The sequence below is a fragment of the Lycium barbarum genome, chromosome 4, assembly GCF_019175385.1.
Source record: "Lycium barbarum isolate Lr01 chromosome 4, ASM1917538v2, whole genome shotgun sequence".
Lineage (NCBI taxonomy): Eukaryota > Viridiplantae > Streptophyta > Magnoliopsida > Solanales > Solanaceae > Lycium > Lycium barbarum.
The window spans coordinates 30,845,659-30,872,544 of NC_083340.1; the positions used below are offsets into that span (position 1 = coordinate 30,845,659).

At 35.5% G+C, this 26,886-nt stretch overlaps 1 protein-coding gene across 2 annotated transcripts; it reads right to left on the reverse strand.

Annotated features, from left to right (window-relative positions):
* Nucleotides 1–291: 291 nt before the first annotated feature.
* LOC132635781 (probable 1-deoxy-D-xylulose-5-phosphate synthase, chloroplastic) lies at nucleotides 292–14,847 on the reverse strand. Of its 2 annotated transcripts, none has more exons than XM_060352306.1 (10): nucleotides 14,501–14,847; nucleotides 13,274–13,393; nucleotides 13,028–13,192; nucleotides 12,736–12,868; nucleotides 11,959–12,227; nucleotides 9,650–9,926; nucleotides 3,664–3,950; nucleotides 2,033–2,311; nucleotides 1,044–1,334; nucleotides 292–731 (listed from the first exon to the last, which is right to left on the reverse strand). In XM_060352306.1, exons 1-10 carry the CDS (start codon nucleotides 14,642–14,644, stop codon nucleotides 582–584), a joined length of 2,115 nt encoding a protein of 704 aa, XP_060208289.1. In that variant the 5' UTR covers nucleotides 14,645–14,847; the 3' UTR covers nucleotides 292–581. The 2 variants fall into 2 exon arrangements, with proteins under 2 accessions (XP_060208289.1, XP_060208290.1); XM_060352307.1 differs by having other exon boundaries at nucleotides 1,044–1,328; nucleotides 14,501–14,846.
* Nucleotides 14,848–26,886: the final 12,039 nt, after the last annotated feature.

Here is a 26,886-nt window from a genome sequence, read left to right on the forward strand (position 1 = left end):
GTTTGATTTGGTAATTGAAAAATCCGAACCAACCCAATCCATATACACCCCTAACCTTAGTTGAGGACATTTTATGAAACTTATTTTATGGTTTTGCTCCGTGTATAAAATCTCAAGGGACACTAACTTAAAATTATCCTAGAAAATTACTTGACGGATGCTCTTATTTTAACCTCCCAATGTCTCAGTGACAATAACTTTATCAAGAATGCCCTACCACAAGAGATCATTGTTATGGCAGTAGCTTCGTCAATTTTCTTTTCCTTTTACCATCTTCTTTCTGGCATGATAGAAACACAAGCAAACTATACCATTTTAAGCAATTGGCCATTTGTCACTAAAAACTTCAGGAGTATTAGAGGTGCAAAGGTGACAGGGGGTGTTGTGAACATATTTAGTGGATCACATTTTCTGGCTATGGCACATTGTTGCACCTATTTGCAGAAATACAGACTGCTTCTTTCCTGTCATGAACTTTCTCATCCTCCATTCATTTTCTTCTTTTCCCCCTTTCTCCTACCTTCTGTATTTTTCCTAGTAGCCTTAGATATTTACACTTTACAGCAACAAAGAAATGAAATTTAGCACATCAAAAGAAGAGCTTCTCGAGTACGGCCAAGCAGACTCAATGCAGTTGCAGCTATGTGATTTCCAGTCAACCCTGCAACAGCAAGCTGCTCCTTTGGTGATGCTTGCTCGATATAGTTATCCGGCAAAGTGATTGGTCTCCACTAACAACAGATCATCAAAAAAGAAGTTTAAGCTTTACTCTCAGACCATATTATAATAGATGAAATAATATTTAAGATGATATAGAAGTTTGAAAACAGATTCCAAGTCGAAGATGTCCATTCAAATTTAGTGTATGGAAAGAGTGCGCTGGGTAAAGGGGGAGACGAGAAGGAGATATCTAAGGTCAACACCCTATCGAAAGTTACTAAATCACGACTCAGAAGAGTTAAAGGAAAACAGCTCATGCTTATATAATGTGGAAATGTGACATATATCTTGCCAAAATGATTCGGAAATGATTTGAAAATTACCTTAATTCCTGCATCAAGCTGGCCATTGAGTGAGAGGAACTGTGCTACATGTGATGCAAATCCTCCTATAGAGCCTTCCTCGACTGTAACTAGAAAGGAATGGCTCTTGCATAAGTCCTGAAGAAGTTTTATGTCGAGCGGCTTGCAGAATCGTGCATCAGCTACAGTAACTTCAACACCAAGCTTTGAAAGAAGAGATTGAGCTCTTAGACAATTTTGTACCATGGAGCCATACCCAAGTAAAGCAATGTCTTTACCCTCTCTAAGTATTCTCCCTTTGCCAACCTGCTCCTCCACAACAAAATAAAAGAGAGTGAATAGCTTAAGACCCCCTAAATTTTCACCGTTTTGCGAGTTTCATACCTGAACTATTGGGTGTTCACAGAACCCCCTGAACTACCATGAACTCATATTAAAATACCCCCTGGAGGAATATGACATGCTACATGAACATCATGCTCCAAAAGCTCCTATAAAGAGTTCCAAGTGGCAGTGCACGTGGGTTTTTTTGAGTGAAAGGGTTAAAACCCCTCCAAAACTATCACCGTTTTGTGAGTTACATACCCTAAACTATTGGGTGTTCACAGAACCCCCTAAACTACCATGAAACTCGCAAAATGGTGATAGTTTAGTGTATAAATGCAAATTAGGTTCAAACCTATTCAAGCAAGGCTACACCTCTAACTAATAGAAATAGAATTCAAATATGAAGGGCTTTTGATTGTGTTATGTAGACCAATCACGTCATCTAACAATTGAATGTCAGATAAACTATTTAAATATATCACATCCCTTAAAGTAATATATGGGCAATAATTCATAATCTTTATAAAATAAACACGAAATGCCAATTATAAATCACAAAATCGATTTAGTAAAAGAAACTGACGCTATTACGTGATAATTCAAACAAAACCTGTTCTAAACTATTGATTACCATTATCATGAATGCATCAGAACCTTTCTAGATCTCTTTGCTAAACTATTACCTCAATGGGAATTCCACTGCCAAATGATTGCTCCATCACTGAAAGGGCGCCCCGAGGGTAGCGGAAGCAAACAGGCCTGTCGTCAATAAGGGCGGCAGTAGCAACCATATGAGAAAGCTCAACTTCATCAGAAGGAGCCATCACAATCATGTTTGGCAAACAGGACATAAATGCTATATCAAATGCCCCACATTGTGTAGGACCATCAGATCCTACTAATCCGGCACTTGTAATAATGAAACGCACCGGAACCTTCTGGCGATCTACATCATGGATGACCTGAGCATGCCGGTAACAAATAACTTTAGAAAATTGTGCTTCATCTTAACACTCTGATGCTCAAATTGAAAACATTTCTTCAGTACAAGATATCTTAGAAACCCCAAATAAAAGTTGTCTATTTAATGTGCCTGGACAAAATTAAAGTTGGAAGCTATCAACCTGTAGGCACGTAGAAAACAGAATCAATTTTACCAGATAGCAGTGACGGTCTTAGGTTACTCTTCTGGACATACGTCAAATACTAAAGAACATGATGCATGGAAGTCAACGATGCAGGACAGAAACAACACAACCAATCTGACATAAGTAAGGAAAAGTAAACTAATCATATTTTTAGATGTTCAGAACTTGTAGGCTGCATTTGCTTGAGATTTTCGAATACTTGCAAGAAATATTTGCAAACGCAACCAAAGATCTTACTTCAGTTGCTCATTTCTTGATCTCCAATTAAATTTCTAAGTCATATAAACAGAAGGACCAGAAAGATATCACGAATACTGAAAGAGAATTATAAGGTAAACTGCAATCACCATTAGGAAACCAAAGTCCTGCTTATAGTAAAGAAATGGTAACCCTTCCCAGAAGAGGGCATAAACCACCCCCCTTCAGTATGATATATGTGAAACTTCAATAAAAATGTCTGGGTGAAGTTTTTTCCTATGGACTAGCTTGTTAGTACCATTATTTAATTCTCCTCTTCCTCTTCCAATAATAGGAAGCGTCAATTAAAATTTTAAAAAAAAAATGAGAATTGTGAACTCTATGAATCAATGACGAGACCTACAATTCGATGACTAGACCTACATTTTCCAGAAAATGTTTTCCAATTTTCCCATGGTCAAAATTTTTGGAAAACATTCTCTAGGAAAACAATTTCCTTAAAAATGAGGAAAATGACTTCCCTAGGTGAAGTAGGTAGAACAAGTTTCACAAGTGGCATTCCATATTGATTGTGTCCTCCCCACCCTACAACACACCTCATCTTCCACCCACCTTTACCGCCCCCCCCCCCCCCCCCCCCCAACAATAGTATTTGTCTAGATATATACTAATGCTTTTAGGATAATATTTTTTTGTTTACGTACCGCACACAAGAAAATAAGAAACCCACTAATTTTCCATGGAAAACATTTTCCTTCATACTGAACACACCCTTAGCTAAAAAGGTGCCCAGCCAAATAAAAGTGATAGTTGGTTGTTGATGCGTTTTCCTTTCTCTTAGTTCGTGGGAGGTGGGGAAAGAACCAGGTCATTTATTATGACATTTGCACTAGCTACCTTGTGTATTTTCTTATCCTCTGCGTCTCTGTGTGTGTGCATGTGAGAGAGAGTGAGAGAGAGAGAGAGACCTGGTCATAGGCTCTTTGCAGGAAAGCTGAAGGAATTATGCAGAATGGTTTCAGTCCTCCACGGGCCAATCCAGCTGCAAATGTCACCGCATGTTGTTCGGCCATCCCAACATCAAAGAACTTCTCTGCAAAGACATTCTTCAGCAGGTGAAGTGATGGCTCCATTCCCATGCCTGCATGAACAGCTACAATATCTTTGTGTCTCTCTGCCGCTGATATCAAGGCCTCTACAAAGCAATCACTATATGTTCGAGTGCCACACGGAATAGTGTCTGAGCTTGATGCACCTGCTTTCACCATTAAAAAAATTGAACCATTTGCAGCAATTATAGTAATAAATAATACATAACTTTCATTCAGAAAAAAAATTGCTAATTGTTGATAAATCTGATTCTATTAAGATTGGATCAGATCCTGATATGATTTTGATATGATCAGATTCTAAATCATAATTAGACAGATTATTATCTGATTTAGTTTCCATTATTATAGAGATTTTATCTTGTTTCCTTAATTGTATATTTCCTAGTTAGGCTTCAGTTTTGTGTATAAATACCTCTGTAATTGGTTGTATAGACACACTTGAGAATTAATAAAATCTCTTTTTTCAAAGTCTTCATGGTATCAGAGCTCGTGCCTTTTTAGGAGATAGAGTTTCCTCTCTCCCGCACTATTGAGCCATTGTAAAAAAATTCTCTGATTTTCCTTTTGTTTTCTCCTGTTCTAGTCTTTTTCTTGCCACCATGTCAGAAACTAATCCACACCTACAGATTAGCCCTGTGAAACTTGATGGTAGTACCACTTACCTCGCTTGGTCTAGATCCAGTTTATTATTTATCAAAGCTAGAAAGTTGCAGGGGTACATTAATGGGGATAAGAAAAAACCAGCTTCCTCTGATCCCACCTACAGCCAGTGGGACTCAGAGAATTCGCTTGTCATGTCATGGCTTATCAACTCTATGCAACCCCAGATTACCCGACAATATCTATTGCTAGACACTGCTGAAAAAATCTGGAATGCAACTAAGCTCACCTACTCACGCATGGGGAATGATGCTCAGATCTTTGAGATCCGTAACAAAGTCCATGGCACAAAGCAAGGTGAGATGTCAATTTCTCAGTATTTTTCTGAATTGAGTGGTTTGTGGCAAGAGCTAGATTATTATCAAGACTTCCAAGCAGATTGTACTCAGGATGCAGTAAAGTTCCAGAAACTTGTTGAAAATGAGCGGATCTATGATTTCTTGGCCGGGTTGAACCACGAATTTGATCAGATAAGGGTTCAAGTACTTGGTAAAACCCCTTTTCCTTCTCTTGAGGAAGCCTATTCCTATGTCCAGCAAGAAGAAAGCAGAAGGAGTGCTATGCTCTACACAACACCAATAGAGAAGTCTGGGTTGACTGCTAGTGATTACACAATACTAATTGAGAAGTCTGGATCGAACGCTAGTGATTCTCGGGAGCACATAAAGGCTACCAATTATGATAAAGATCACTTACATTGTGATTATTGTGGGAAGCCACGCCATACCAAGGAAACTTGCTGGAAGTTACATGGTCGACCCTCTAGAGGCCGTGGATGAAAACGAGTCAACTCAATGAGAGCTCAAGCAAATTTGTCAGAGACAGTAGTCATCTAAGGAGACAACGTCTGGTGAATTTTTCTCTCCTAGTGAACTCAAGTATCTCAAGTCCTTTTTGTCACAACTTGACTCTTCCTCCAGTGCAACATCTAATTTGGTGAAGTCAGGTACTACTTTTACTGCTCATCTTAATTCATGGATTATTGATTCTGGTGCGAATAGACACATGACAGGCTCCTCTAAAGAACTTCTTAACTACTCTCCATGTCTAAAAACAGACAATGTTAGAATAGCCGATGGTTCTCTTTCCCCGATAGCTGGAACAGGTTCTGTTTTTTGTGCTCCCAATATTCAGCTATCTTCTGTACTTCATGTACCTCAGTTTCTAGTTAACCTTTTATCAGTAAGCGCCACCACCAAAGCTCTAAACTGCAAAATTGAGTTTTTTCCTGATCACTGTGTCTTTCAGGATCTTCAAACAGGGAAGAGGATTGGCAGTGGTAGAGTGCATGATGGCTTATATATGTTGGAGAGGAATCAAAGTGATGTTCTAGGTCAAGGCTTTTTTAGAGAAAATAAGAATGCCAATGAAGAAATAATACGGTGGCATAGGCAGTTGGGGCATCCATCCTTCTTTATTTTAGAAAAACTATATCCTAGTTTGTTTTCTAGGATTCAGGTTGAAGCTTTGTTTTGTGACGCTTGTGAGTATGCCAAACATACTAGAAACTCTTATCCGTCAAGTAATAATAAAAGCACAGTTCCTTTCATGACTATCCATTCTGATGTTTGGGGGCCTACTCAGACAGCCTCTCTGTCCGGTAATCGATGGTTTGTCACTTTTATTGATTGTTGCACTAGAATGACTTGGGTTTACTTGATAAAAGCAAAAAGTGATGTATTTTCTTGCTTTCAATCTTTTCATAAGATGGTTTGCACTCAGTTTGAAACTAAGATAAAAAATTTGAGAACTGATAATGGCACTGAATACACGGATAGTCGATTTGGTACTTATTTGGAGTCTAACGGGATCATCCACCAAACTAGTTGTCCTTACACTAGTAAACAAAATGGAGTGGCTGAACGGAAAAATAGACATTTGTTGGAAGGTGCTAGATCCCTCATGTTCACCATGAATCTCCCAAAACCTTACTGGGGAGATGCAATTCTAGCAGCATCTTATCTTATCAATAGAATGCCTCTCAAAGCACTCAATTTTAAGAGTCTTTTAGAGATTTTACGAGGGAATAATGTCTATACTGTTCCTCCAAAGGTGTTTGGGTGTGTTTGTTTTGTTCATAGTAGGAATGCAGGAAAACTAGATCCGAGGGCCCTTAAATGTGTGTTTGTTGGGTATTCTCCAACACAGAAAGGTTATCGGTGTTACTATCCTTCATCAAGGAAGTATTTTGTAAGTATGGATGTTACTTTTAGAGAATCTGAACCTTACTTCAATGGAACCCAATCACCTCTTCAGGGGGAGAATAATGAAAAAGAAGAGGTGATACCTAGTTCTGGATTTCTTGATGACATTACTCTAGGTGAGAGTTCCATCATAGAGAGTGTTCAGGAGGATGTAAGACGTACTGCTCAGGGGGAGACTATTGTTCACGAAGAGACTATTGGGCGTCTGGACAAACCTGATTTGATGAGATATTCAAGGAGAAACAAGAGACAAGAAGCCATCATGCAACCTACTCCCTGCCAAGAATCCTTCTCTTCTGGTGAGTCTTCTTTAATTTCTGATTCTTCTGATGATTTAGATAGACCTATTGCTCAAAGAAAAGGGGTCAGATCCTGTACCAAACATCCTATTTCTAACTTTGTGTCCTATGATTCCTTGTCCCCTTCCTATAGAGCCTTTGCCTTGTCCATTTCCTCTGTGTCTATTCCACAGGATTGGAAGGAAGCTTTCAAGGATCCCAAGTGGAAAGAAGCAATGTTTGAAGAAATGAAGGCTCTAGCAAAAAATAAGACTTGGGAATTAGTTGTTCCTCCACCAGACAAGAAGTTAGTCGGCTGCAAGTGGGTGTTCACTGTGAAACATAAAGCCAATGGTTCGATTGAGAGGTTCAAGGCCAGATTGGTAGCTAAGGGATTCACTCAAACATATGGAGTGGACTACCAAGAAACATTTGCTCCTGTTGCAAAGATGAACACAATCAGAATCTTGTTATCTTGTGCAGTCAACCTCGACTGGGAATTGCAGCAGTTTGATGTAAAAAATGCATTCTTACACGGTGACTTGGAAGAAGAAGTGTATATGGAGTTTCCTCCTGGATTTGATAATGAAACAAGTCAAGGAAAGGTGTGTAGATTGAAGAAAGCTTTATACGGGCTAAAACAATCTCCCAGAGCATGGTTCAACAGATTCAGCAAAGCCATGTTTTCTTTTGGTTATCAACAAAGCAATGCTGATCATACTCTCTTTATAAGACATCACAAGGGTAAGATCACTCTTTTAATAGTTTATGTTGATGATATAGTGATGACAGGTGATGGCAAAGAAGAGATGGGTCGGCTAAAGAAGCTTTTGGCTCACGAGTTTGATATCAAGGATCTAGGGAAGCTGCAATATTTCTTGGGAATTGAAATGGCTAGATCAGGAAAAGGAATCTTCATTTCTCAGAGGAAATATATTCTAGATCTCTAGGAAGAAACAGGTATGTTGGGTTGTAAACCAGCAGGAACACCAATTGAGAGCAACCATAAGCTACAAGCAGGGATAGGAGAGTCGGTTGATAAACAAAGATATCAGAGATTGGTTGGAAGACTCATTTATCTTTCACACTAGACCTAACATAGCATATGCAGTTAGCATGGTAAGCAGTTCATGCATGATCCTCGTGATTCTCACATGCAGGCTGTCTTTGGCATTCTGCGATATTTGAAATCTGCTCCTGGAAAAGGTCTTCTTTTCACCAAACATGGTCACCTCCATATAGAAGCTTTTACAGATGCTGATTGGGCTGGATCTCTAGATGATAGGAGGTCTACAACTGGTTATTGCACACTTGTGGGAGGGAACTTAGTCACTTGGAGAAGCAAGACTTATTGAAAGGTCAAGGTAGGGCAGCTAGTAGCCATTAAGCGTTATAGCATCACCTGACAATACTCACATACAATTTCAAATATACGGAAAGGTAGAAATTCAAGTTACTTTTGATAGAAACAAGGGTCAGGTTTATCAGGATTAGATCTTACCTGACCTTTACTAGAAATCTACTGTGACATGGACCTGAATGGTGATGATAATCAGGATTATATTCAACCCTTATTTCGAAAATCAATTGATCAAAATTATTTTTTAAAAGCCAGACCGAATGATGATTTTAAATTATACAACTATGCCTCAATCCCAAGCAAGTTGGAGTCGGCTATATGAATCCTCAGTGACCATGCCATCCACTTAAGTTCATATATGTCTTCTAAATTATTTAGTATTAAAATAGTATAATACAAGACAATTGATGAATGAGATATGTATATGCATATAAAGCCATAAAATATGAAATATGCATGGAGAACTTTTAAGAGCAAACCCAAATCTTAATTGAGCTCATTACGTTTACCCTTCGAGTAGAACTCAATCTAAACCTAAGCACCTTTTGGATCAAAAGTTATCCAAAAGAACACATAACTTCTAACTTCAAAACTTAAATCAATTTTTCTCCCACTACATCTGCATTAAAGGAGTTCCCCAGCAGGTTCCTTAGGGGTCGTTTGGTAGGGTATATAACAATAAAGAGGGTGTATTAGTAATGCTGGCATTAGTTATGCTGGCATTCTTTTATGGCTCTTTGGTTCGTGTATTAAAAATAATGCGTCGCATAATTTCTAAATACTCCATCCGTCCCATAATAAGTGTCACCTTCGCCAAAAACACGCATATTAAGAAACCAATAATGCAATGTGAAGTTTACTAAATTACCCCTATATAATAAAAATAAATTACTTTTTCGTCTTGATTAGAGCATGCACAAGTAGTAATCCTTTTTGACATTGGGAATCCAACAATCCCAAGTTACTATATGGCTTTTCCAATCATCATTTAGATGTTACTTTAACTTGTCAATTTTTGTCTAAGGATAGAGTTGGAAAACACTAGCCAATTTATGTCTTGGTTTCCTAAGGTGACACTTATTATGGGACAAATTTTTTTGCCTAAGCTGGCACTTATTATGGGGCGGAGGGAGTAGTACTGAATAGAGTGTATACGTATAAGAACAGTACTGGTATTGTTAATGCCATGGTGTATAAGTAATACTGGTATTAGTTATACTAGACTTAGATTTGCAACCAAACATTGTACTAAATTTAATACAAGCACTATTCTACCTAATATACCCTACCAAACGATCCCTTAGTGTGAATGAAAGGAAAATAGGAGATCAGGATTAAACCTTCCATAATTTTATTTGCATTCATTTGATTGTCTGCTACTTGCAGCTCTTCCTTGGTTATAACATGAACTAAAACAGGACCCATTGAATCCAAAGATGCCACTTCATTCAGAACAGATACTAGATCTTCAATATTGTGTCCATCAACAGGCCCAATGTAGTAAAGGCCAAGCTCTTCAAAAAGGGTTGATCCTGGCGGGCCAATCATACCGCGTGCATACTCATCAACCTTGGCTGCCCATTCATACATGCCTTTCCCAATTTTCTTAGTCAATACCTATAAAAAGCAGTGGATATTCGGAAAATGACATTAGTAGAAATACACGACAAGACAAGAACTTTACTACTATAACCTTATCACAGACAAGAAAAATTTAGGCCTAATACATAGGCGGCCCCTCAAACTTGCCCCTTTTTTCCATTTAGACACCACCTAAACTAAGTCTTGTTCCTATTGAACTCTTAATTTATACTCAAAGTGTATTTAATAGACATATCTTGATGACATGGAAAGCAGTGTGTCTTCCACATGACCTTGGGCGCGTAAATGGCCAAAGAGATAAAGCTTCACTGGAAAAGTTCATCTCCGGCCTCTTTGTTTTTCAACTCCGTTCTTCTCCATATTTCCAGCCAATTTCTTCTTCTTCAAAGCCTCAATCACCTGCCAAATCAGTGTTCAACTCGCCTGGACTTCCTTTTCTCTTTTAAGCCAAAAAACCCATAGCAAAGAAAAAATTATCTTCTGTGGGCAACAAAGGGGCGTGGAAGCTAAGGTGAGGCGACAAGAATGCCTAAAATTACGAGGATAATTAAATTGAAATGTTGGTAGGAGAAGTAGAGAAGAAGAACCAGAGAGCAAATCTTGAAGTGGTTAGTCGGATGGTGCATTGGGTGATCTGACGCTTTGAGACCCCAATCCGATGACCAAAATCTGATTTTTCTTCAGATTCGAGCGCCAACCTTGCCGGAAAATTTTTGAGATATGATTTTCTTTTCCGGTCAAATTCTCCTCTACCTTGCCGGAAATGCCGGAATCCTTTTCCGGCATACTCATCCACTTTCTCCTTTTTTTCTTTTTCTTTTGCCTTCTAATTTTGGCATTTCTCTTCAACGACGTGTCTGTTTTTTACTGGTTATATTTGCCAGATCATAGGAAGTGAGACTCACGCACCTTAGCCTATTTAGAATTGTGAGATCTGTGTTCAATAGGGACACTCGGGGATAGGTTCAGGGGTTCAATAGGAACAAGGCTTCGGTCAGGTGTCTCAATGAAAAATATGGACAAGTTTGAGGGGCTGCATATATATTTGGCCAAAAAATTATCTCTATTTGCAACAATAATAATAACCAATGTCCAAGAGACTCGTCTACACATACTTAGCTGGTATATGTGTAAGTAACCATACAGGTACATCTACTTTTTTGCTAATTTTTAGTGTATTTTCAAAAATTCCGCAAGAAATACTATTGCACAGTTCAACATTGGTACATAAAACGAACGAAAAATCCTTGTAACGTAGCAATAAACAGAACTATAAGGACAACCAGTTGAACACCTAGAAAATTTCTCAATGAAGTTACATAAATTATGTTTCAAATCATCTCATTAATATACCACACATAAATAGCAAGCACAACTGTCCAAAAAACTACCAGACACTTCCTGAAAGGTCTATCACAGTGGGCATATGTAGACAATTTACGTTCAAAAAGAAACTGCAAGCCAATTACCATCTTTAAGTTATTCTGATAAGTATGTGAGATCAATTACCATCTTTAAGTTACAGAGAAAAAAAGGAGAAACTGAATTGAATGTTCTCGAGCAAGCTCCAAACGGATTGCTCGGTCACCAAAAAGAAAAACCCCGAGAAAATGTTCTGTCAGAATCAGTAGATCAATATAACTACCATCAACTCTCATTTGCACAGAACTGCAAGATTGACATTGCTTTAGCGTAGAACTGCTAAACGGAAAAGAGGTGGAAATGGAAAAACTTTTCTGTAGATTTTGTGAGTTCAAGAGATGTATAACCTTGTCTTTTTTTGGATTATTATGTATAACCTATCTTAATAACCTTAACTGCAAGCCACAGTAGGTTTATCTGGCTCTCTTTTTGAAAAATAAATTTGATGAAGAAAAGCAGAACATAGCCTTTCTGTTCTATTTAATTCCTGAATTATTATTTTTGGTGCTTGAAAAAGGCATAATACTTGCGCAACATGCATACCAAATTTTGCATTTGAACCAACTCTTTTCTGGTTAATATGGATAGGAGTATTTTGTTACTTCTGTAAATAACAGGAACATACCTTAGCAAGTTCTCTAAATCTCCGGAACAGTTTACTTGACTGAAGCTTGCTGAGAGTTTTTGACAAAGCATTAATAGGTGTTTTAGATGCCTCCTCAAGCTTTGGGTGTAAAGAATGCTGACTATCATTTAATATCACAATCATATTTGAGTCTAAATAGCCTGCATTGCTCATTGCCTCATAAACTTGGCCGGCCATAGTTGTTTCATTGTTGATCACTGCCACTACACGATCACGCTTCCCCTTAAAATCTCGGGCAACAGCCATTCCTATTGAAGGTGACACTCCAGTCTAAGTATCTATATTACATGATTTATGAAAATATTATACGAATCTAGACTGGACAAACATTTTAAAGCTTTGATGGATTTAGCAGGCAACTTTTGTGGAACAATTTGTAACAGGAATTAAATTACTCCCGCTGTCCCGATTTATGTGAAGGTGTTTGACTGAGCACGGAGTTTAAGAATGAAAGAAAGACTTTTGAAACTAATGGTCCAAAACAAGGCCTAGATATTTGTGTGGCGGTAAATCATCTCATTAGGGATAAAATGGGGAAGTTTAAAGTTAAACTGTTACTAAACATAGAAAGGTGTCACTCTTTTTGGATTGACTAAAAAGGAGAGAGTGTCACATAAATTGGGACAGGGGCAGTATAAAACAAGTAACCACTTCCTATAGTAACCTTCAGTGGTCAGGAATTTTGATTAATAATTAAACAAGCAAAAGTAGGATATTTTCAGCTGAGAAAAGGAAAAGCAGAAGCATGGATATTACCAAGTCCAGCAGATATGCTGTTGCAACCATGCCCTGCTTTGAAGGGGTCAAATTCACTCTCAAAATCTGGTGTTGGTTCTCCAAGTGTTTGCATTACTTGCCTCCTTCCAGTGAGAAGTTTATGTGCATATGTCTGTCCAAAATGTCAAAATAGAAATTTTTACCATGAGAAAACTTTCTCAAATTGGAGCCTAAACAATGCTTAATTGTTAGGAGTTGCATAGCATCCAAGCTTCACATGTTGTTTAGTATAACTCTACCATTTTCTGGTATATTACCAAGTGGATCTTACTTGTTCAGCCACATCCCACAATATTTTGTCCACAGGAGCATGAAATACATGGTGAATAGCAACAGACAGCTCCACCACAGCCAGACTGGATCTGGAAGGTCTTTGAGCTTTTGCCATGATAAACGATAATTCCGATCGAACTTCATCAGCTAGTTGATTCAGTTCCTGCATCAAGTTGGTCGTAGTCAGCCAATATGGCCCCTCAATTTTCAAGGCTCAAATGAGGAGAAATGCTAATTATTTGACCTTAGTTGATAAATTCTTTAGGTTCATGGGACTTTCAATTGCATCAAGAACTGGTGTTGGCTCATTTTCACCAGTGAAATCACCGGCATGTGGTAAAGAATGTACTTGAGCAACATGATCCTGCAATAAGCAAAGTTGAAGACCACCCAACAGTTATTCAAAAGCTTTTGGCATACAGACAAGCAATGACATTGAGTATTAAAATTGCATCGGCATAGGCATTCGCAGATGACTGTTATTATTGTGTTGCAAACATTAGCATTAGAGACACCGACAGATTTTCATTGAGTCCTAGAAAATCCAATACATGAAATGTAGAATAAAATACCTCTCCAAGGACACACTATATGTACTAACTTCTTTATCTTTTTTGACAAAATTTCTCAATTATGATATGGTTAAAGCATGCCACCGATCAGGATTCTATGCTCTGATTCATGACTACAATCACCAACCACTTTGATCTATACTGGCATCCAACCAAGATATCCATCACTTCACTTAACTAAGTACTCATCCTCATTCTTATTGAAGCCTCATCATGCTTACTTGAGAAGTCTTCCCACACATAACTATGCAAATATACTACCCAACCTAGAGATATCCCACTTGAATCATACAACGAGATACATTTAAGCTTGAGGCTAAGGCTAACAACTAAGAGCCTAGGGCTATAAGAACAAGAACTTGTAGATGCATTCCCACTCTAAGACCAAAATGTGACCTGTCCGTCAAAGATATAAATCCTTTTCTATAATGTTTCAACCGCAGCAGCACCCAAGAGTGTGGCCTAGCGGTTAATTGAAAATCATAGGAGACAAGGATTAAAACCCCAGTAGAGGCAAAAGACGTTAGGTGATGTTCTCGCATTCTGACTAAGCCTTGATGGACAGATTTACCTGGTACCTGCTCCGATAGGAGGCAACAGTACCCGATGGAACAGTCGAGCTTACTTGGACACTAGAGTCTAAAAAAAAAAAATGTTTTCAACCACCCAACTTCTTACACCACCATTTTCCATCAGATACTAAATAATACTCTTCCACTCAATTACTCTTATTAAGCTGAACCTCAGAGCATAAAACTAAACAGAATCAAGAAAAATCCCATTTTGTTACAGAAGGATTTTCCTAGCCAATGAATTCATCAAACTTCAAAATAACTACACATGAGAATAATAGCTCAACCCCACATGTCAGATGATAAAACAAGGAAAATAAGTAGTACCTTTAAGCTAAGGTTCAATCTTGAATATCCAACTCTAGAAGGAAAACTCAAACTACATAACTCAGTTTCTGGGGAAAGTATCTTTGAATTTCCATTGAAATGAGGGCAGATGCCACATGGGTACTGAGCACTAACAGCAACCATCAAGAAACAACCAAGAACAAATCAATAGTTGGACTATAATAGGAATTTTTGGAACTTTGGGGTGTGAGATTAACAGCTTGCTAAAAACTCAAGTGGAAAATGGGGCCATAATAGGACAAGCAGAGCATTTCTTGAAATCTTGTGATGGTGAATGAAAAGTATCAGCTTTGTTTTGTCGGCAAAGGGCGTTATCCAGTCTGGAAAAAATAGTGGAAAATACTAGGCAATATTATGCCAAATAGTTTTAAAATAATTAAGTATTTTTTAATATTAAAATTAGAATTTGGATAAAAATACCTCCAACTTAAAAAGGAGAAAGAGATCCCTTTTTTTTTCGCTTATAAATTTGAACTTCAGGATACTGAGCCCGTTTGGATTAGCGAATTGTAAATAATTGATAAACTTTAAGTATTGTTTAAGTGCTGAAATTGATTTTACAAATAAGTTATTATATTTTTGGATAGAAATATCGTAACCGCTAATAAATAGTTGATGTTTTTGGTCAAAATAATCATTTGCTTAGGTTTGTTTATCTTGCTATTTTACTGTCGTTATTTCCTATTTATCCTGGTTTAAGTAAACTTCTTTTGAGACGTGAGTTTATCGGAAGCAACTTCTCTACCCCGCGAAGGTAAGGTAAAGTCTGTGTACATCCTACCCTCCCCACATCCTATTACATTGAGTATGTTGTTGTTGTATTACTACTATTAAGAAGAGTGAGTCCTACTTACTTTCTCGTCGTCCGTTTTCACTGTAATTAAAAAAAAAATGTGGGCCCCACCCATATATATTAAACAAAACAACTAATATAAAAAAAAAAGTGTGGACCCCATAATTCTATGGTATATATATATCCGTTCCAATTTTTTTATAAAAAAAAGTTGTGAGCCCCATATATATTAAACAACAACTAATACTAAAAAAATAGTGCAAAAAATCAAACAATATTCATGTAATTTCCAAAGTATCTCATTAAGCCAATAATGATGGATTCATTGCCACGTGCGTATTCGTAGCAAACACTAATATAATAAAGTTTTAAATACGGAGCACAAACTACAATGTTATATTAATCGTGTTTTGAACATAGTATCCCATGTATATATATATATATATATATATATTATATGCATATAGTTCCAAAAGAGTGGGCTCCATGCTAAACAACACCAAGCAATATAAAAAATAAAAATAAAAAATAAAAAAAACTATATAAAGCATGGGTTTAGACCCATGCTTCGTCGTCCGTTGTCCCTTAAAAAAAGGGTGGGCCCCATACTAAATAACACCGAGCAATACAAAAAGAAGGAAGAAAAAAAAGTGGAACTCGCCATCTCCAAATTCATGGGAAAAAAAAAAGTGGACCCTATATTATCAAAATCAAGCAATATCAAAAAAAAATTATATATAATGTTAAAAAACAAAGTGTTGGCTTTGTATTAGTAGCAAACACTAATATAATAAAGTTTTAGATACGGAGCACAAACTACAATGTTATATTAATCGTGTTTTGAACATAATATATGTATATATATTATATGCATAAAAATAGTACAAACTAATAATGTCCAAAAATAAAAAAAAAAGTGCATCCCATAAAGGGTGAACCTCATACTAAGCAACATCAAGCAATATAAAAAAATAAAAAATAAAAAATAAAAAATTGAAACCCACCATCTCCAAACTCACTGTAAAAAAAAGTGAACTGCATATTAACAAAATTAAACAATATCAAAAAAAAAAAAAGTGAACCCCATATTAAAAAAAGATAATGTAAAAAAAAAAGTGCAGACTTTGTATTCGTAGTAAACACTAATATATTAAAGTTTTAGATACGGAGTACAAACTACAATGTTATATTAATCGTGTTTTGAACATAGTATATATATATATATATATATATATATATATATATATATATATATATATATGCATAAAAATAGTGCAAATTAATAATGTCCAAAAAAAAAAAGTGCACTCCATATTAAAAAATCAAACAATATTCATGTAATTTCCAAAGTATCTCATTAAGTCAATAATGATGGATTCATTGCCACGTGCGTTTCAATCCATTAGTGGGAGCAAATAAAATTGCTTTTCTTCAAAAAGTTAAGTAGTCAAACCATACAGTTTTCTTTCTTTTTTTATATTAGCCTGAGATCTAATCTAGATATTAAACTGTTGTATTTGCTATTCCGCCATGTCATTATTTGTTATGTTCACTAAAATAAATATACTTAAAATATTTATATTTTAAAATAACATAGAATTTAATTACTTTTTATTTTTATTCTTACTCTAATAAATGTGAAAAGAGATTAATGTCGTAACAAAAAATATATCAAATGGAGATCAAATAATGAATAAGGTAAATTAGTCAAATTATAATTCTAATCGACGTTTTCTTAAAAAACCATGCAAAAGATAACATGACAAGTAAAATGAGCTAAACCGAGAATTTGAATTAGAATTATCCAAATCAAAATTTGATAAAAAATAATAAGTATTTTACACCTTTAAATTAATCGAATTAAAATTGAAAGTATCAACTGATGCTTAAATATTGCTATTGTTTTATCTCAAAGAGAGGAAAATAGTTTCCTTTTAAACAAGTCTTCTCTTTTAAAAAATATTAATAAATTTGCCGATTTTGTATTCGTAGCAAACATTAATATAATAAAATTTTAGATACGGAGCACAAACTACAATGTTATATTAATCGTGTTTTAAACATAATATATAATCACTATTCAAAGATAATTACATACACATAGATGCACTATAATCTAAAGTGTTGGGCCCGTGCGCAGCGCGAGCATAGACCGTCTAGTTTGATAAGAAAGTATTGATAAATTGTTCTTTTATTAGAATGATTAAAATACCCTTAAAAAATTATAAATCTAAAAATATTCTTTAAAATAGTAAAGGAAGAAAAACGGATATCGCGCGTAGAGAAAGTTAGGAATTTTGTTCACAAAAGATATTTTGAGAATTACAAAAAATAAAAAGGATAAAATAGTAGTAAAATACTTGATCAAACACTAAATGTACTTATAAGCTGAAGAATCATAAGTTGAAAATGATCAACTTAATGCTTTTAGTTGATTTTGGCTTATAAGCACCTAGCAAGCATTTTGGTTGCTTATCAAATACATACATAAGCTAAAAAGTGCTTATAAACCTGTTTAACCTACTTATAAACTTATCCAAACACCCTCACCAGTCTTGCAATTTCATTTACATATATTTCGAACACTTGTAAAATATCTTAGAATTCACTTGTATAAATATTATTTTAACTTTAGAATAATATCCTAGAATTTCAAACTTTGGCAAAATCGGAAAATGCCACTCGTATCAAGAGAATGACTATATATGTGAACTTTGCCCTTCAAAGTCTCGAATAACGAGAATTGATTTTTTAGATGGGGACTTTCTACTATTTTAGAATAATCTTAGAACCCTCACTTTTAGGGGTCGTTTGGTAGATAGTCGAAATTATCCCGGAATTATAATTTCGGGACTAATTTATCCCATCTATTGGGATTATTTTATACCATCTAAAAGATGGTATAAAATAATCCCAGTATAAGTGGGATAAGAAGGTATAAGCTGGGATATCCCAACACTAATTTTTGTACCATGTTTGATACAAGGTATAAATTTATCCTAGGATAAATTTATACCTTCTACCAAACATGGTAATAAAATTAGTGCTGGGATATCCCAGCTTATAACTTCTACCAAACGACCCCTTAGAAAATTAGCTTAACTTTGTTCAGTTCATTGGTATCTCTATTAGTCCAGATTGTTTCTCGTATGATCATTCAACTTATAGTTATCATCTCAAAAAGTCCCTTTCTTCTTAATTTTAATTTTCTTTAATTTTTTTTTTTTTTTGAAATAATAGTTAATTGAGTGACTATATCATTCAACCTCATTAATAGTAACTTCCACCACCTTAGCCATGAACCAACATGACCATCTCATCGTTGGACCTGAATTTTCCGGAATATATCCATTCTAACCTCGCATGAAATAACATTTGTGCCACTAAAGCACAACCAAATCCTACTTTTGCACAACCAAATCCTACTTTTACATTCCACCACAAAACTCACCCCTATCCAAAATCACCATACAACCCAACATGTGCCGGCAGCAAATTTATAATTGTGAGAAACTCTAGATTTACAAAAGTAAAATGAGCAAAATCCTTGGGAAGTTACAACATGACAAAAATGGACTTTAATCAAAGAAAGGAAAAAAACACAAAAAAGATTCCTTTACATAAAGAGAATAAAGTAACCTGTTTGGAACTGAGCCTTCACTTGGAACTTTTAAGCACATAAAAGTTAGAAAATTACTAGAATGCGTTAGAAGTGGAAAAAAGGAGATATGGATGTGAATTCGAGGTTTCAAGATTTCTTCTTAATTAAAAATTTCAAGCTTTCTGCTTTCAAGAAAATATTTTAAATTAAGATATGCTTACAAGAAACAAATATGTAAAATTTTCTACAGATTTTATAATTCTTCCATTGTTACTCCTCTGACCTCCCTAAACTCTTTCTCCCTTTTTGTTATGTTTGTGGGCCTGATCTACCCTCCTGCGATGGACGAAGCAAGGGGCTGAAGGCCATGGCGAGTCCATCTGCGAAACGAATTTTTTGAAAGTAGTCCGTTTCCTCTAGCTTGTAGGACATCTGAAATTTTATTGGGTTTTTCAATATCTACATGACTTTTTTGCATAATTATGTATTCTGTTATAAACATATCTTTCATTAAGATTAATAAAAGTTGATGACGATTATGGTTTTCTTTCTTTGAGGGTTCCACATTAAAATTATATGTTCTTCTATTTCGTTATTATTGCTTTAATCCCCGTTGTCCCGTAACACATTTTTCCTCTAACTGGAGGGGGAACAGAGTGAGTTTAGTTTCAGATTACCGGTCATCGACAACAATTAATCAAAGTCAGAAAAGTATATCATACACACTTGAAAAAACAGCTATATTTATGGGGTCCACATCTCTCCAGTGACATATGGATAATTAAACAAATATGATTTGGTGTTTGGACACGCTGCAGATTAAAGGAGTTGAAAAAAATGAGAGTACGTATTGTGTTATTGAGGATTGTCAGAGTAAACAAAGTAGTGCAAAGTCAATTTTTTTTTTTTTTTTGGTACTGAAAGATATTTATATGTATTATAATAGCACTAGTTAGTAGTCATTACAGTAGTAGGGATATAACTATTCCCCAGATTAACTAAGCTATATTATATGTAGAAGGTGAGACTTCTTTAATACTATATTGTCCTCCTTTATCATATTTTAAGCTACGCAACACACATGGAGGGGGTTTAAAAAAGACTGCTTGAACTTCTATTGCGTTCCTTGTTGCTTGTACGGCCAAAACATGAAGCTTCAGTGATGAACTCTTCTCACATGAATAACAGCCAATCAAATGAAATCGTCTACTTAACAGAATCATGAAATCAAAATCAAGTGTTTAATTAATTGACTGGATAAAAGCATATAAAGAAGTTTTTGCATGTCAACCAAAGGTTCTTTCAATCACGTAAAATGAAAGAAATAAATTAAATCTTATTTCCTTCTTTTCCAATGTTATGGACCTAAAGTCAAAGATTAAACTTTTCTCTCCCTTCCACAAAACTAGGATACGGTAAACTAAAATCATTAAGGCCACTAATCAGTTGGCACCAAGCATTCAGCAGTTTTAGCTAGAAATTTAGATGCATAAGTTTTTCCCTTTTTATTTTCATTTTTAAATTTTGGACTTCTTGTACGCAGTACAGTTAGCACACTACTAAAAGATCACTATTTTCCGATATTTCCCACGGTCATTTTGCCCACCAAAACAAACACTATTGTTTTCCTACCCAAATAGTCCAGAATATGCACATGGGTATAGTTCTCCCGATCTGCTTCAAAGGCTTTATGTGTCCTCTAGCTAGTGTGGGGCATAAACCCAACTCTCCAATAATTCCCAAACACTCTGGGGCATGATATAAGAGATCTAAACCTTGCAGTAGTTACTACTCCATCTGTCCCAATTTATTTGACACTTTTTATTTTTCGAGAGTTAAATTTCTTAATTTTAACCGTATGTTTGAACATAGAATCTGTAAATTTTTCGAAATAAAGTTTACATATTTGGAAATTATATAAAAAGTATTATAAGTCGTCATAATTAATAATTTAAAATATTTAAAAGACATGAAAAATTTGCAATCATACAATAAAAACAACTCATTTGACTATCGAAAAACAAAAAGTGTCATACAAATTGAGAGGGAGGGAGGGAGGGAGTACTTAGTAGTGCTAAACCTGTCCTTAAAGTGTTTTTATATCCAAATATACTGCACAGACCTCTTATTTAAATGGTAATAGGTGGACCGAATATTTCCCTTATTTCAGCATATAGCTCTTTAAGTGGTTACCTTTGGAATCAGGATATGAGAGATGACAAAATCTGTGTTCATATCAATGGTGAAACACAGATGAACATTGCAAAATGAAGTTTAAACATGGAGGGAAAAGCCTAAGCTAAGAACACGAACACGTGGGAATGAAAACTTGCATTCATTGAGTTAACAAGTATATATACAAGTGAAGGAGTCTAATCTAATCATCACCTCACTAATGACAGCTAGCAACAGCTAAGCAACTAAGCTAATGACTCCACTAACTCTAACTAACCGACTCTAACAGCCTAACTAACTTGTGCTGACTCAGCATTACAATAGATGTACACTGTAGGTATACGGAATATACAGTTTTGTAGTGTAGTGTAGTAGTTGTAGTATAGTAGTTCTCAATAAGAGACATGAAGTAAGTGTAGAGGAAGTATGAGAAAGAACCTACCTGCATAAATACATTGTACTTTTAATTAGGTGAGAAGATTAATTCATAATTTTAATTAATGAAATAATGTAAGAGAGATTTTTTTTTCAACAATCACGTTTTAAAAACAAAAACATCAGTTACATCCTTCAGTCTATCTCGAAAGAAATGTGAAGTAATTAAAGGAAAATAATTAGAAACTCACTCATCACATAGTATTCCTCAAAGTTTATTTTATAGCTTCCTACAAATTATTCCCATCTTACTTCAAAGATGTGTTCAACATATTCGTCTCATATGCGTCTTAATTTTACCGTGCTAGCTCTCAAATATCATTTTACCATTGATCAAAAGGAAAAAGTTTCCCGTGTGTGACACATGAGTCTCTTCAACTTTGAAAATCATCAATCTTTAATGCATGAACCGGAGAGTCTTGCATACAAGTTAGCATAAAAATCATGACAATAAGTATCCTGTCGACTTGACTCCAGAGAATTATTTTAGGACAAGTTTTTCTAGCTAAAGCAATCGTTAAAATGGGACAGAGGGAGTTGAGTGGATGCTTTTCAATTCAACTAAGGAAGGAGCAAAAACAAATGTAGGACATTAAACATGAGTAAATAAGGTCCAGGAAGAGGCCTAACCAAATGAGCAAAGAGTCTAAACTTCACAATTCTGGAAAACCAAAAAAGGTAAAAACAAAAAGAGGCATAACCAAGAATTTTTTATTTTTGTGAAATCCTATGTCTATGTTGCATCTGAGTTGCACTGGAGACTTTGAGAAATAATCCATGGCTAAACAGAAAGAAATCAATAAAAATAGAAACAACTTAAGCACCAGGAAAGTCACCAATAAAAGGCAGCAGGATATGAAGAATTAGTGACTAAAATGTCAACAAAAAGAACACATATAATAGAGCAATTTGCTTAAACATTCTTCCAAACGAGAGCAATAAGAAAGAGTAGTTGGAAAATCTACCTATTCAAAACGCGAAAGACTAAACCAAATGTTAACACTCCAAAACAGATAATCGTAGAAAAAATAAAGTGAATTGGTTTGAATGAGATAGTTTTCATTGAACAATTCGAGATAAATATTCATAATTTGGAGCAGTTTAAATTAGAGATTTTTTTTTTGAAGGAGCACATCCCTTCATATCCATGTGAAAGGAACTTATCGGAAAAATAACCGTTTGGGGCTGTTTCTGCATTAGCGTTTTTTACTTTTATCTTAACTAGTATAGTACCCGCGCGATGCGCGGATCGTTTTAAAAAATAAAAAAGTGGAGAGAGATAATTGTAACAATCTTGACTTTAAATTCTGATCATCTAGAATAGTGTTAACAGATTACAAAATTATACTACACAACACCATAGTAACATGAAAGAGGTTGAACCGCAAAACAACCTGAATTCATGCATCTTAAAAATCTTAGTGATGTCCACAATTCAATTTTCTAATTTGCCTCATGCCACCATTATCATGAGGTTTCTGAATCCACATGATTGAAGTCATTTGTGTTTCTAATATTCGAGATTTCAATTAGTTTCAAGCATTTATCTCTATAAATTAGAAATAGAAAATTGTTTTATATCAGAAATATAAACAACGCCAAAAACATCTTGTTTCGTGACAAAATATAAATGCTAGAAATAAATTGTCATTTAACTAAATAACTAAATATCCTTCTTCTGAATCACTGACGACTTCGAGTATTGTATAATGCATCTGACTGATTGATTGTTAAGGTCTTGAATCTAATTTATCCATAGATCAACTCCACCATATAGCTACCTAACTAATAATTCAAGCCCTCCACATCCTAACCAAATTTGAATCATTTCTACCAAAAAAAAAAAAAAACAAATTTGAATAATAAAATCTATTAAGCAAATAACCTTATTAGTTAAAAAAAAAAAATCAACTAATCCTTATTGCTCCGAAATGCACACGAAGTATACGTGGTCGTACAAGTAATATAGGATTTAAAGTCCAGATATCGTACCTACAATGACTTACGATTAACTATTTACTAAATTAAACGATACTAATTATCTACACAAGAAGTAAAATCTCAAGATATAATTATTAACTAACTAAAAATAAAATAAAATAATGAACTTCAACCAAGAAAGAGCGGATTTTTATCGGAGAAGAGATAGATCAGAAGAGATAGATCTAAGGCTATGATCACTAACAATCCAGTTGAGTCTTCAAATCGTTATACCTATGAGTTACTAGTTGACGGGTTGATGTTAACTTTATGAGTATCTTCCGAGTTGCTCACAAGCCTGTAGATGCTACTGTAACGCCTATATTCCTATGGTCGTCAAAGGCAACAAGAACGCATTTACTTCTCCGTATTCAACTAAGCAAGGCTAAAGGGTATATTTCTATCCTCATTAGCGAAACGATTAATCGAACAAGCTCTATTTATTCTTATTACGCATGCAAATTCCCTATCCCTAGTTCAATTCACACGCCACATATAGTGTCTAATTAATGATCAAGTAATTAAACAATTAAGCACAAGAATAAATAAACAACCCAAAAATATGGAAATTTAATAGATAAAAACGATAATCAAACGTTAACTTTCATGTTTGCGTCAAAACCCTAGAACTAAAGAGTTTAGCTCCACATAGACATGGAGGAAAAATAACAACAATGTCAAAATAAGTATTACAGAGAAGAGAAGGTAAAACCCTGTAACTACGGCCTCCACGGCGGCTCCAAGCTCTCTTTAGGTCCAATGTTCTAAACTAAGGGTTTCAAGTTATCCAATGTTATCTAAGAATTGTGGATTATGAAATATTTATAGGTGTAGGAAAAAGCCCGGTTAAAATAATTGAGTTCAAAACAAATTAGAAATAGTTGAATTTCAGACCACCCATGGTCGCGTCGCACCTGGGCTTCTGTCCGGTGAACAATTTCTTTTTGGTACTTCTCCTTGGTCTTCGTTTCCTGTAGCTTCCACGTTATTCTTTTTGCACTTGCAATTGTTACTCCTTTGCACATATTTCCAATTGTTAGATGCAGAATATTCTCTCCATTTAATGATTACATGACTTTAAATAATATGCCCCTCTTTAGCCTCTTGTTCAGTTGTACGCATTAATCTCATATCCAGTTCTGTTTATTCAATTTTGTTCCAGATCTCTTCAATTTTGCAATTCATTATTCCTGCACATAAAATACAATATTAAGCATAAAGCAATATAATAACACTCAAAGGACGATTAAAAGTACTAGAATGTGAGGCAAACAATGAATAAATATATGCATTTTAGGCCGAGCATCACCACCCTATACTTAAACTCTTGCTCGTCCTCAAGTAAGCATTAAAACCACTCTCAATAAATCAAGTGTAGGAACACCACCACTTTGGTTGATACCGACAATTAGGCCCTATAATAACTCAAACTATTAAGCATACACTTCCTAATCATCATGCAAGATATACAAGTCAACTCAATGGAGCAACAAACGTCTAACCTCCTAACCTCAGAGACAGACTCTAACTGTCACGACCCAATTCACGAGTCGCGGTGGCACCTACACTATCCCCCGAGTAGGCAAACCACATTCCCAATAACAAGTTAAATAAACGGAAAATAAAAGAAGAAGAAGTTATCAAGTTTTAAATACTTATCATCACTAGAAATGTCACGACATCCCCAAAATCTAGTCAAAGGGTATAAGAACGCTAAACATAGTCCGAAATACAAGTCTGAAAATACCCAAAGGCTACATATTGTCTGTCGAATACAAAAACAAAAATAAATAAAGAAGGTCCTTTAGGGGTCACAGATGACCAAGTAGCTCACCCTGAATGACTGAAAGATGTCACCCTCGCGTATCAGCCACGGGGTGTAGAACTGGAGCCTGGATCGTGCTCTGCACTCAACAAAAAGTGCAGCAAGTGTAGTATCAGTACAACACTAGTACCGGTAAGTATTATAGGCCGACAATGATTAGATAACACATGAAGAAGTGAAAAGTAACAAGTAGCACATAAAGCAAACAGGTATGGTCACGTATCATATACTAGTAAAGTGTAAAGGAATCATGAAATCAACCAAGACAGATATAGTTCACCAAATGATCAGTCAAATGTATGAGTGAATGAATGCAATGCAATGCAACAATCACCTCTCTCACTCCACTCTTGTACACACATGCTAAGGGCAGTGCCTCAAAGCCATGACCCATAGGGGACCCGCGAAGTCCATGTACCACACGTGCTCTCCGGCAGAAATCTCAGAGGCTATCAATCACTCTCAATCTTTGGCAAAGACCTCGGAGTCCCTTTGACACTCTCTATCTCCGACAAAGACCTCAGAGTCTCTCTGTCACTCTCAATCTCCGGCGACGACCTCGGAGTCTCTCAATCACTTACCTCACCATCATCACAAGAATAATATGGAAGGCATGTCATGCATGATATCAGTCTCAACAATTTCACCAATATACAATCAACAAATACAAGTCATAGTACTGTCCACTGTTCAATTATCAATATTACCATTCCTTTTCATATGATGAGTGAGCTAGTATGTGACAGAGATACAAACAGGTGATAATCGCAGAAAATAACACATATCCCACATAACAACTGACAAAGCCAACCTAATTAGAATTCACCTCAACTTCATGCCCGAAGGCCTATCATGCTATCCCCGTCACTTTCTAAGACTACATACGATTCTCTAATCAGAGTCTAACTAAAGTAGACCGTAACCTACCTCAATGCAGAGCGGGTGCCACGAACAATCAAACTAATGTCTTTCCTTTGCGTAGAGCCTCTGAACGATCAAAATCTGAAGCCTTAAATTGTTTGCTGTTGACGCCGTCCAGTCGCTTTTGCTCTAATTTAGTTTTAATGTTATACTTTGGCATGTCAAACCCTACTTATAGTTATATGTATAGGTCATGTAATGTAGGGTACTAAATTACTTGCGGACTTAGCCCATTAATCACCAACTAAATCAAATGTCCAAAATAACCTTTTTACTCAACTACTATGCCAAAGGTGAAAATTGACCCACTTAGTCGATTACATTATTCACCAACTTATACCTTATACGTGTGAAACTCATATTCCTATATATATATATATATATATACTATTCACACACATTAAATAAATATTTTTCAAAAAGTACCCGCCAATTAAATCATCGTGCCACCAATTTCCTGCAAGTCAAGAATACCTTTTAAAACTACGAAAAAGGGTATTTTAGCAAAAATGAGTTCAAAAGTGCTAAACGAACGGGTCGTTACACTAACTCATCAAATTTAAGCTCGCTCACCTATTCTATCAAAGAAATCTAATAACATCACCTATCTATCATGAAACAAGTGCCCTCACAAG

What these genes read in the sequence shown, in the direction of transcription:
- LOC132635781 (XM_060352306.1), bottom strand. Translation starts at nt 14,644, where the DNA reads ATGGTTGCTGTTAGTGCTCAGTACCCATGTGGCATCTGCCCTCATTTC. An exon ending in TGTGGGATGTGGCTGAACAA is followed by an intron (nt 12,869 to 13,027) that starts GTAAGATCCACT and finishes CATTTTGGACAG; the next exon opens with ACATATGCACATAAACTTCT. An exon ending in CAGCATATCTGCTGGACTTG is followed by an intron (nt 12,228 to 12,735) that starts GTAATATCCATG and finishes CACCTTCAATAG; the next exon opens with GAATGGCTGTTGCCCGAGAT.